Below are 13,641 nucleotides of genomic sequence, written 5' to 3' on the forward strand. Positions count from 1 at the left end.
TCAAAAAATTACTATGTAAAAAATTAAATCAAATAAGAACAGAAATTGGATTACATCCTGGTCAGTATGGTTTTAGGAAAGGTAGATCAACAGAAGATGCAATAAATAAAGTATTTGAAATAGTAAACGAAAGCATAAAAAAGTATGTTTTAATGATCTTTATAGACGTGTTTGGGGCTTTTGACAATCTTTGGTGGCCGTCATTCTTTGAAAGACTTCGAAGAATGAGATGTCCAAAGAATCTGTACGGAAGTCTCAGAAACTACTGTCAAGACCGATATGCAAGCCTAAGCTGTCCAACAGGAAAAAAGACAAAACATATCACAAAAGGATGTCCACAAGGATCAGTTTGTGGACCTATGTTCTGGGATGTAATGCTAGAGGAACTGTTGGAACAATTGACTATAGATCCTGAAGTGCTTGGAAGCATAGCATATGCAGATGATTTGTTGTTGATCATAGATGCAAACTCAAGAAGAGAATTAGAAAATAAATCAAATGAAGTATTAATAAGAGTAAATGATTGGATGAATAAAGTAAAATTAACAATATCAGATTCAAAAACAACATATAGTTTAATAAAAGGAAATTTAGAAAGAGATCCAATTATAAAAATTAGAGGGAAAACAATAAAAAGAAAAATGGAAACAAGATATTTAGGTATTATAATAGACGAACAAAAATTATTTACAAAACACATGAATTGTGTCTGTGAAAAGGCAACAAAGATCATGCATAGCATTGCTAGTCTAGCACAGAAGGAATATAGAATTTCGTTCCGACAGATGAGAATATACCTAAGTACAATACTTACATCAATTGTAGGGTACGGTTCAAGTGTATGGGCACATAGATTAATAAATAAAAAAAACGCAGAAAAATTAAATAGAGCTCAGAGAGGATTTCTTGTAAGAATGACGGGAGCATTTGGAACAACTGCAACACAGGCACTCACAGTTTTAACTGGAGTAATGCCAATGCATTTAGAAACACAAAAAAGAGCATGTAATTATTGGCTAAAAAAAGAAAAATATGAAAAAATAATACAAATAATAGGATTAGATATAAGAAATAAAAGAGAATTAAAAGAAATAATAAATAGAAAAAGACAAAATGAATGGGAAAATTCAACAAAATCTAGACGTTTATACAATTTTATACCAATATTAGAAAACATTCCAAATTATTTTAATCCAAATCAAGGTTTAATACACTTTTTAACAGGACATGGACCGTACCCAACATATTTGGAAAGATTTAACTTAAAAGATGATGCATATTGTGAATGTGGAGAACTAGGTACACCAGAACATATAGTGTTACATTGTGAAAATACTATAGAAAATGAAGAACACAGAGAAATGAGAAGAAGATTAGAAAGAATTGAAATAAGAGATATATTACAAAATGAAGAATATTTTGAAATATTAAACAATCTCACACAAATAATATCTAAAAAACAACAAGAAATCTATAATAATAGAAGAAGACAACCAATAATCTAACCCTGATGAAGTTGAGTAAGATAAAGTTAAAATAAATAAAATAAAATATAAATTCAAAGATAGATATTTACAATTATAATAAAAATAATTCAATATAAAATAAATAAATAAAAATAATAATTCAATACATAATTCATAAAAATAAAAATAATAAAAAAAAAAAATAAAACTACCAAATCTCTTCTGAAAATAGAGGGACTGTCTTTATAACTTAGAAGGGAGTTGATAGTACCAAAAATATTTTAAATTGTTTATTTAAATTTGTTTGTTATACGTAATTAAGAGATTATGGCAAATTGTTATTGTAAAAATAGATTTAATAGTTGAGTAAAAAATGTAAAAATATAAAAAAAAAAATATCTGTAATCCCATCAGGAAAAAACGACCTGGATTAGTCACTAGAGGCCAGGTCATATGTATAAATAATAAATAAATAAATAAATAAATAAATAATAAATAAATAAAGTCAACCTTCGAAAGGAGACGGAGCAATAAGAAGAAGCACGTTCTAAGCAGATGCTCATGTAGAAACTTCTGAAATAAAGATTCCTGTGCGTCCTATACTTCGGTAATCTGTTGGGAGATGAAGATATGAATTACTTTAAGTTATTGTGAAAGGTAAAGTAGAGGGTAAAATATTAGTAAGAAGACTCCAGAACTCGTGGCTGAAAGATTTGAGGAGATGGTATGACCGCTCACTCGCAGAGACTTTTGGTGAAGCAGTTTCCAAAGCTACAATTGCCATTTGGATAGTCAACCTTCGAAAGGAGACGGAGCAATAAGAAGAAGAAGCACGTTCTAAGCAGATGCTCATGTAGAAACTTCTGAAATAAAATTCCTGTGTGTAAATAGAAAAAAAAAAAAAAAATAAAACGCAATCTATAATCACAGTGTTTATAAGCACTTATATGAGATTCTAAGAGGAAGCGATCTTCTTCTTCAGTCTTAAGTAATCCAACTTTGGACATAGGCCTCCCTCAATTAAATCCAGTGTTTTCTATTTTGCCCAACTTGTTTCCAATCGTGTCCTCCAATTTTCTTAATGTCATCAGCCCATTTCATTTGTGGTCTTCCTCTGCTTCTCCTTCCTAACCATGGTCTCCATGGTTAGGTTATTGTATTTCGTGATTCCATCCTGCAAAGTTCCATTTTAATTTAGCAGCATGTTCTCCTGCATCTTTTACTTTGGTTTTACTTCTAATCCATTTGTTTGTTTTGTCTAAAAGTCTCACCCCGAGCATTGATATTTCCATCGCTCTTTGTGCCTTTACCCTTTTATCCATATTGGCCTTGGTGAGTGTCTTCTGGTAATTTCGGCAGTTTGATTTTCTTTGTTAACTTTCATTATCTGTTCCAGGTAGATGTATTCGCTTACTGTTTCTAAATTTATGCCATTCAACGTTATTTTTCTAATGTCCGGTGTATTCGTCATTATCTTTTTTCCAAGTTCCTACTTTTTCCGAAGCTTGAAATACACTGGGGTGCAAAATTAACCGGACACCGTAAAAATGGGTCATTTTTAATGTCTCGGATTTCCTAAACCTGTTGTCCCATTTAAGTGATTTTTTGAATATATCATAGCCTTATTCTTTAATAATATCGCTGTAATAGCATTATTGCTAAACAGTTAAATTTTCATTGTATACCGAATACCGGGTGTACCAATCAAACCGTGTTTTTTGAAGTTATACTTCTTTACGGGCGTAATGACGGTGAAATTTTATATGGGAAAACCTAGCGACCGGGCGCATGCGCATTATAACTTTGTTCTGATTGGATGTTCAAATGACATGACAAAAATTATCCAATATGGCAGCTGTGGCACAGCTGTGGGACTGTGTTTGGTTATAATGTATGCTTGTTGCGTTTTAAAATTTGTAGGAAGAGAAACAACAAACAAAAAGTTAGTTAATGGTTATACTGCCTTTTTAAATAGTTTTCATATTATATTTTTGGACTTATTTACATAGAAGAGATGATTGTTGCATGCCAATGTGAAAGCTCATCAAACTGTGCCTAGTATGAGTGCTGCAGATCTCGCTTATTCAAAGCTAAAGAATCTTTCACTGGTAAGTGTTTTATAAATAGTTGATCAAATTTTGTTATGATATTTGAACATAGCCACTTTGCACGACGCAAGTGATTGCGAAATGTATTAGTCGTTATACGGGCTCCGATACCTACCTTGAACCTACCAAAATACATAAGTAGTATGTAATACTTTTTTTTACATAATTTAATTACCATCAAAATTTATATCAATATTCACCTAATATATTGTCTTCTTACCCTATGTTTTGTTGTATTTTTTCAATTCTAAATCATTTCAATTCAAAATCAAAATAATTTGATTTACATAAGTTAAAAATGTCAAAAGGTTAATCTGTTTAGTTAGACGATCTTCGCACATAATGACAAGCTGCCTCTGTGGTGCAGTTTTAATGCGGGTGAATCCCAATACAACGCAAATACCAGCCGCGTGGTAAGTTGGTTCGAATCCCAATAGAAACTTTTATTTTTTTATTTTTTTTTTATACATTTTATGATTGTAAGTATATTTATTATATAATTTTATTTTCAGAAAATACGTATTTAGTTAAAAATTTTTCCGACAATTAATGTTCAGAAATCATTTGTGGCATTTTTAATGTGTTTGTGTGTGTTTTATTTTTTTATTATTTTAATTTTTGGCACTGTTTTAATAAAAATGTTTGAGAAGTATTAAGTATAAATTAATTTAATATTTAAATAAAATATAAATAAAAAGTATATTAATTTCGTTTATAATCATATAATCATATAATCATATAATAGAAGTATAACTTCTTACGTGCGTACAAAGTACACACACATTCTTTTTTTCTCAAAGTTCGCATCACCCCGTGGAATATTCTAGTATTTCTAAAATACTGAAATTAAAATCCAACTACATATAGCCTCATGTTTTCTCAATATTTTTTTCTTTGATTCATTCGCTTACATTAGATCATAAAAAAATTAGATACTTTAACAACTAGCCATGTTTTTTATCTATACAGGGTGTTTTTAAATAAGCATGACAAACTTAAAGGGGTAATTCTGCATGGAAAAATAATGACAGTTTGCTTTATAAACGGTATGTCCGCAAATGCTTCCTTTTCGAGATAGGGGGTGTTGAAATTTTTCTTATAAACTGAAGATTTATTTATTGTTTTAAAACCGATTGAGATATGCAAATGAAATTTGGTGGATTTTAAGACGTAGTTACTGTATATTTTTTGACACACATTTAAGAATTTAATATTAACCATTGGCACGCATACGGGTAATATGACGGCTCATGTTACCCGTATGCGCACCAATGGTGAATATTAAATTATTACTTGTATGTCAAAAAATGTACAATAACTCCGTCTTAAAATCCACCAAATTTCATTTGCATAGGTATCTCAATCGGTTTTAAAGCAGTAAATAAATCGTCAATTTGTAAGAAAAATTTCAACACCCTCTCTCTCAGAAACGAAACATTTGCGGACATAGGTTTATAGAGCAAACTGTCATTATTTTTTCACACAGAATTACCCTTTGAAGTTTGCCATACTTATTTAAAAACACCATATTATATTGATGAAAAACATGGCTAGTTGTTAAAGTACCTAACTTTTTTATGATCTAATGTAAGCGAATAAATCAAAAAACAAAATGTTGAGAAAACATGAGGCTATAGTTGGATTTTAATTTCAGTATTCTAGAAATGCTAGAATATTGCACAGGGTGATGCGAACTTTGAGAAAAAACACAGTTTGATTGATACACCCGGTATACAATGAAAATTTAACTGTTTAGCAATAATACCATTACAGCGATATTATTAAAGAATAATATATTAAAAAATCAGTGAAATCGGACAACAGGTTTAGGAAATTCGAGACATCAAAAATTACCCATTTTTAAGGTGTCCGGTTAATTTTGCACCCCAGTGTAGTTACGTCAGCATGGTCTATAATTCTTCGAAACTTGTAGCGAATATTACAATGTTGTCAGCTATCTCAAATGACTCAGTTTTCTTCCATTAATATTTATTCCTTTATCTACCCAGTTAATATCTTTGAACACGTCTTCCAGTCCCAGTGTAAATAGTTTTGGTGAAATAACGTCTCCCTGGAGAACTCCTCTGTTGATTGGTATAGCTTTGGTTTTCTCATCTAATTGTCTCTTCATTGTAGCTTTCTTGTAAATATTATGTATGAGCATTCTGTATCGAGAATCTATCCTGCAGTTGTTCGCTGTATTGTAACCCTTTCGGAATCCTACCTGCTCTACGGGTTGATAGCTATCAATCTTCGACCATGACCTATTAGTTATTACTCTCATAAACAGTTTGTAGATTTGATACATCATGCATCAGGGAGATTGGCCTAGAGTTCTTCAGATCTTCCCTATCTCCTTTTTTTGAAGAGAGTTATTGTCAAACTTTCAGTTCAATCATCTGGGACATTCATTGAAAAGATTTTTCAATTCTTTGAGAATAATTTCACTCCCCTCCTTCAACATTTCAGCAAGTATTCCATCTGGGCCCGGAGCCTTATTGTTCTTTAGTTGGGACATAGCTTGTTTTATTTCGAACGATTATTTATTAGCGTTGATTGAATATGAATATTTGCATATTCAATCAACATTATTAGAGTTGACATTTATTATCCTTTTCTAAAGATTTTCCTTTTATAAGTCTGTTTATAAGCTGGTTATTCTTGAATTTATCTATCTGTCAAGCCACACTTGACGTACTGTATTTTGGATTAACTTATTATGGATTTACTGATTTGGATTATTTTATGATATTTTGTTGTATTTTTAGTAAGCGTAGCAACACCTTTGCCGGCCCTCTCATGGTTTAGAGACGACCAGCCCGTAACCAACGAACCGGAAAAGTACATAGTCTTCAGAGAAAACCTCGGAGTGTGCCACTTGGACATCCAGCCCGTCGAGCTGAACGACCAAGCCGAATGGAAGTGCGTCGCCACGAACGATTTCGGTCATTCGGTCACTTCGTGTTTTTTGAAACTTAGCATTCCAAAACATTTCAGGAAACCGAAATTTCTGGAATGTTTGCGCGCGGTGCTTACGGAAGAGGGCGCTGTTAACTTAGAGTGTAAGGTTATCGGTGTGCCGCAACCGGTCTTGAAGTGGTACAAAGATGGAATCGAATTGAAGCCCGGGGATATACACAGAATTACCAGCGGGCAGGTAAGTCTTTCTGAACGTAGAATTGATTCTTCTTCTTCCTTCTTTTATGTAGGCTTTAAAGCCTGTTTCTTCTTCAATATTAGCCTCCAAAATTGTTTAAATTATCGTACCATCTTTTTCCCAGTCTGCCAATACTTCTTCGTCCATTTGGTGACTTATCTCGTGCTATTCGTACTATCATATCCTCTGCCATTCTACTAATGTGTTCGTCCTGTTTCCGTTTTGTCACCAATCCATTTATGTCTTATACATTACATGATCTTTTTTCTTACGTTTCCCTGATATTCGTCCAAGTATTTTCATCTCTGTTGTTTCTAGTAGTCGTCTCGTTTTAGATGTGTCAGGTCTTGTCTCCGCCGTGTATGTCAATGTAGGTCTAATTGCTGCTTTACAGATTCTTGCTTTTTTGTCTTGTCTTAAGTGTTTGTTCTTATTCAGATTGTGTCATTAAGAGACCCCGCCTCTTTACTTGCTTTTAAGCTTTGTTGTTGTACTTCCTTTTCAACATCACCGTAACTGGTTATATCTATTCCCAGATATTTAAGCCTTGCTTCCTGCTTTATAATTTTCCCATCAATTTCGATTTTACATCGTAGTGGGTATTTCGATGTGATACATTTTTTATTTTTTGCTGATATTGTTATATTGTATTTCTTGGCTGTTGTATTGAAGATGTGTGTTAATCTTTGAAGATCGTCTTCTGTATCGGCGATTAATGCGGCGTCATCTACATAACATATTATTTGGATTTTTTTGTTCCCTATTCTGTAACCATGACCTTTACGTACTGCTTCTATTATTTCGTCCATTATTATATTAAAGAACAGTGGGCTTAACGAGACACCTTGTCTGACTCCGCTTTGTACTGGTATAAACTGTGTTAGTCTTCCATTTATCTTCGCCTGTATTCGATTGTGGAAGTAGATGTTTTCGATGGTTTGTATAATATTGATTGGTATGTTCCTACCTTCTATATAGTATGTAAGTGTAAAACGACTTCGACTTGATGCGATCGAAAGCCTTTGTCAGGTCTATAAAACATATATATGCTGGTTTATTGTACTCGATGGAGTTTTCTGTGATTTGTCTTAGTACAAATGCGACGTATACGTAGGATCTTCCGGATCTGAATCCTTGTTGTTCATCTGATTAAGGTGTTTGTTTATTGATTTTGTTGGTTAGTTTTTTTGGTGGTTAGCTTAAGTGCGGTGTTCAGTAGATTTATACCTCTATAATTGTTGGGGTCTTCTTTGTCTCCTTTCTTGAACAATGGTATCAATATGCTGCTTCTCCATGCGTCTGGTATCTTGCAGTGCAATATTAGTTTTTTTTATAAGTTTGATCATCTCTATGGTTATACTTTCTCCTTCATATTGGAAGTAGAAGCGATTCTGCGAATCCAAAATATTGTTGGAACGGAACCCTTTGGGTTCCGTTTGGAACTCTTTGGGTTCCGTTTGAACCCAAAATATCGTTCGTTAGATTTTTCTTCCATTCCGTTCCAGATGTTGGCGATCAGCATGGTTATCCTAACTTTGCTTTCAGCTATTCAGATTAGCCCGGTTTTAGATGTATTGAACCATTTTCTCAGGTTTTGAGCCAAGATAAGCTTTTTCTCCCTGATATTCTGTTTCCAAATACCTTGTCCTGAAGAATGAGTTGCACTGAACAATATCTCCGTTCATTCCTCGTAACATGGCCAAGACATTCTAGTTCGCGCTCTTTGATTGTGTTAATAATCTCGCATTCCTTGCCAATTCTACGTAGGACCGCAACATTAGTCACAATATCCACCCATGAAATTCTTAAAATGTGTCTGTAACACCATATCTCGAATGAGATGTGGAGATCTTAAAGGAGAAACTGTCCAGGCCTCTTCTCCGTATAATAACGTAGAAATTACATAACATCTAATTATAGAGATTTTGGTACTAAGTGGTAAATCGTGGCTTCTGAAAGGAGACTATTTGTTGTTTTATTTGAGTAGAGTGGTAGCATTGGCTATTTATGTTGGTACAAAGGTATCTGTAGCTGCCCACTCTGTCAATTGGTTGTTGGTCAACCAAAAGCCGCGTAGGTATTTATTATTTCGCGCTTGCTGACTACCATGTACTTTGTTTTTTTTTTGTATGTACCTATATACACACTACACGCATCGGCGTACGTTTCACTTTATGTTTTGTTACGTTTAAGTTATAGCGCACGAACAATATCCCTGCTTTTCTGTATAAGCACTTGGACAGTGAATAGACCCTCTCGGGTGCCTAAGTCATCGCGGAATCCAAATTGTGTCCATGATACTTGTTCTGGTTGGTTAGGTTTGTCTTTTTGTAATAAGGAACACAGGCTAACGAATCCAATGTTTTTATCATTGTCTTTTGCTATTTTCGTAAGTTTGAGCAATACATACATGCCACTGGATGTTTTCTAATAAACGAAAGGTTTCATATTATACAATGTAGATTTCATAGGTATTACTCCTTTCTCTTCTACTTATATTAGTCTCTCATTTTACATTTATTTGAAAAAATAGTGCTGAAAACTTTATAAGTTATACGTTTACCCTTCATTTTATCTAATTATTATGGTCCAGTTAATTTACTTTCTAATTTAGGTATTTTTGAAATATCCAGAAATTGTTCCTATGTAAAATAGCGTATACGTATATCATATTGCCTATCTAGAAGACGTACCTAGTGGAGATTTTTCTGAGGGCACCTATGAAAGTTTAACTTGTGTGTGATTTTGCAGTCAGTTCCGGCGTTCCGGCAATTCTTATTTCTTTTTACAAAGTTCAGTTTACAAATAGATAATTTTGAACTTCAGTGTTTATTTCAGAATGATTTGAAAATCCGTATCAAAAGAAGGAAACAAAAATTTAATGTGTCTTCTTGTCGTTACAATACAACAAAATGTGTAAAATGAAGCAAGACTTTGACCTGTTGTCCTTCTACATTACTACTTTACTCTGAGCCGTTAGAATTTCTTCTTCTTCATCTTCCCTTATACCCATAAGCAATTTTGCTTGTTCATTGAAGGGTTGTTCCCACATAACAATGATGTTCGCATCACGTTCTAAGCATATCCTACCAACATTCGTCGAAGTATATCCTTTTTAGTATATGCGTAGTACAAGCATAGCATGTACCATAAAAAACATTCTAAATTTCATGTTCTTTGCATGTGCTTCAAAGAATATTCTTGCACCGAATATACTGAGCACATTTTCGTGTACGTAGTATCTCGGAATGTTCGTAAAAGTCTATTCTTAGAATATACCTTAATCGAATATTATATATAACCTTAATCGAATATTCTTAGTATATGCGTAAGTATATGCAAAAGTATATGCTTAACACATACTTGTATATACTTTTAAAATATCTTAAAAAGAATATACTGTATGTACCTATAGGAAGAAGAATAATGTTAGCCTATAGATTATTAACTTCGCGTTAAGAATAATTAATAAAATTTAGGTATTTTGGTAGGTACTACTGAACTGTCTAATTCATTTTTTTAACCGTTTTAATTGTATGGTAAAAAAGTTTAAAACTTAATTCTATTGAAGAAAAATCAGAAATTCTCGTTTCGTTTTCAATTGAAATGAATATAATACCATTTTGATTTGAGTTTATACCATAAGTATTTTTACCTATAATTTTCGGGAATCCGGAAACGGCTATTCATTGTCATTCTGACCCCTTACATTGCATATTTTATACCTGCACAAGGGAAGGGCGGGGTAGGTAACAAAAGGGCAAAATATGAAAATAGTTTCCAGAGTACAGTTAGGCATTTATGTTTACGCTGGTAGGACGAAGCGAAGACGAATTATTTCTAGCTACAAGGACTAAAACATTTTTAAGAACATAAAAAGCAGCTTGAAAATAATAAATTCATATTGGTACTTCAATATTTCCTAAATACCTAGTAAGTAAAAGTATGTATAATGTATATAGATACCTATAAATTTTAATAATTTACATACATATTATATATACAGTAGAACGTCGATAATCCGGACGTCAAAAATCCGGACCGTCAATAATCCGGATTTGTATCTAGCAAAAATATCTGATTCTTTTAAAATAAATTAAGAACTTTGTTGCGAAAAATGTCTACCGCAGTTCAAAAATATTTTACACATTTTTTAAAAGCCCAAATAGTGTCTGATGTTTTTACTGTACACATGGTGCTATTATAAATTAATTACAATACAGTGTTTAAACATAAAAAAAATGTTTTGATTCATTTCACCTCTAGACACTTTACTGTGCAAGAGAAAACATAAAATTTTAAAACGGTTGTTGTACTTTAATGTGTATACTGGCCTTTTTTTGAGGTAATTTCGATAATCCGGATAATTTGATAATCCGGATGGGGTTCGGTCCCAATTAGTCCGGATTATTGACGTTCTACTGTATTTGGCTATTATATAATTATATAAGCAGGATTTTTATTTTGATGTGCACATAATAACTAAATATATTACTTATATTTTATAATATAGGCTACTTACCCATATAATATTTATTATACCTATATAACATAACTAAAGTTTATATATTTTATACTTACTTTTTACGTAATATTGTAGAATGTAATAACTAAATTCTCATATGCAATTATAATATGTAAATAATATTAGTAGAACCTAGGATGAGATTGGGTGATGTTGAAAACATACTTCTGAGAAATACAGCACATCCTTGGAATATTCTTCCCATATACTAAAAATATGTGCGATAGTACATTCTAAGTATATAACTAGAAGGTATATAGCACTTCCTTGGATTATTCTTCCCATATGCTAAAAATATGTGCGATAGTACATTCTAAGTATATAAATAGAAGGTTTATAGCACCTCCTTAGAATCTTCTAAAAAGTATGTTCTTGGAATATACTGAAAAGAAGTGCGGCAGTACATTCTAAGTATATACATAGAACGTTTAAGTACTGTAATGTAGTATATACTCAGTATATGCTCTGCACATTCGCAATGGTAATTACGCATATTCTAAGTATATACTTTTTCTGAAAAGTATGTTCTATGAATCTACTAAGAACATGAAATTGTTATGTGGGTTGTCTCTATGGAAGCTTCTCACCCTATCTCTTGTATCCTCTATTCTACTGATGTGATTGTTCCTGTACCTTTAGTTTTGTTCTAATCTCGTCACACTTTATTCGCTCTTCTTGAGCGTACTTATTCTGGGTACCTTATTTCCATTACTTGTTCAATGCTAACTCCATAGACTTCTATGGAGTCTGGTTTGTTTCTATTGTTCTACTTTTCTGAGTTGAAATCGTCATGTTGAATTCTTTTTCTCTTGTATTAAATCTGTAAACTAATCTTTGAAAGATATCTTCATTTTGTGCTATCAATATTGCACCATCTGCCTAACACAGCATTTTATTTCTGTTGTTCCCCATTTTGTATTCATTTCCTTTATTGACGCACTTTATGAATTCTTTCATGATTATATTAAATAGCTATCTTTACACATACACATGCTATTATTCTGGGTTAGAATTCCTTTCTACAGCTGTTTATCTGTGGATGAATCTGCTCGAGTCTTTTGGTGGTTAACCAGCTTGTTTCGAACGGTTTAGTATTGCTCCTTCTTTTTCATTTACTTCGATTTTCTTCGATTTTTGATAATGCTTCATTTAAAATTTGCAAGGAACTCTCTAGCGCTTCCAGTGAATAAACGCATTAACACGTAATTTGTAGCAATATTTGGGTTTAACATAATAGAATTTTTTTAGGACGGAACATGCTGTCTTGGGACCTACACTTGCGAGGCCAGGAACTGCATGGGAACAGTAGCAAGTTCCGCATCTCTACTGGGCATCGAAGACCAAAAACCGAGAGGCAGCCGACCAGAACTAGCTCACCAAATATCCCTGTTGTCGACCATTCACGAAGAAAGAACATCCCAGATGTACGACACCGCTGGTGACCAATCTATTACCATAGCTGACCATGGAGAGGTTTCCTTCTCGTTCGATGGAAAGGAAGTATCAGTTTCGTTGTATGAAACTCCAGATCTCACCGAGGATGAAGCCATTCAAATCGTTGAAATGTATGCTGAGCAACTCTCAGAACACTTTTCCGGTAAGATAGGTTATTCATTTTGTGTAGGATTACGAAAATGTGTTTCTGAGATATTTAGATATGCTGATTGTATTGTAGTTGTGGAGAAAAACATTTTATACTATTTTAACAATAAGTCTTTAAACTTTCTTTGTTTCCCATAACACTTCTTCGTTATCAAGTTCCCTTGACGTTGGTGATTGGCATTGCAAGACTCTCTGTCTTGAGCCATTCTGAACAGTTATTCGACTCTCCGTATCTCGTTCCCTCCTCTGATATTACTTAATCACGAGGCTTGTTTTCTACCAATTCCACTGCGTCCTTCGCTTATTGTTCCTTGATTTGACACTATCATTCAGCTGACGAGATTCTGCTCTGTTGATTACTGCTTCATTTGTCTGTTTTGCAGTACACGGTATTTTTAGTGTTCGTCTCATTTCAAAATCCTCTAAAAGGTTAACTGTAGTTAGATTAAAGTGGAACAGTTTCCGGCGATTGGCTGTATACCTCTATCTCTCTCTCCCTCGCTTTCTTGTCGTTTCCTCATTAGTCATTTCCTCCAATACTCCTAAACATTCTCCATTGCTCTCTATCTTCAAATGCTCTAAAGGTGGCCCAATGAACTCTGAATGTATTGGCGACCATTAGCACATTTTGCTCTTTGTTCTATTGGAATTTATCAGAATTTGCTTATTGTACACTTTTCTTGGCACTTCATCAAGCATATCTGAAGCATACATTTTGGGCGAGGTAGAAGCCAAAACATTAAGTTGGCCCGTGGCTCCTTCTCAGATCTTCTATTACTACTT

General features: G+C 33.2%; 1 protein-coding gene across 50 annotated transcripts in view; it reads left to right on the forward strand.

Annotated features, from left to right (window-relative positions):
* LOC114341578 (extracellular matrix-binding protein ebh) overlaps nt 1–13,641 on the forward strand; it is a 369,628-nt gene that overhangs the window by 67,718 nt on the left and 288,269 nt on the right. For all 50 annotated transcript variants that reach the window (XM_050657458.1, XM_050657487.1, XM_050657456.1 and 47 more), the window contains 2 exons: nt 6,343–6,731; nt 12,505–12,853. In XM_050657458.1, the coding sequence (XP_050513415.1) occupies nt 6,343–6,731; nt 12,505–12,853 (738 nt within the window). The remainder of the gene's footprint in view (nt 1–6,342; nt 6,732–12,504; nt 12,854–13,641) is intronic.

The sequence above is a fragment of the Diabrotica virgifera genome, chromosome 8, assembly GCF_917563875.1.
Source record: "Diabrotica virgifera virgifera chromosome 8, PGI_DIABVI_V3a".
Lineage (NCBI taxonomy): Eukaryota > Metazoa > Arthropoda > Insecta > Coleoptera > Chrysomelidae > Diabrotica > Diabrotica virgifera.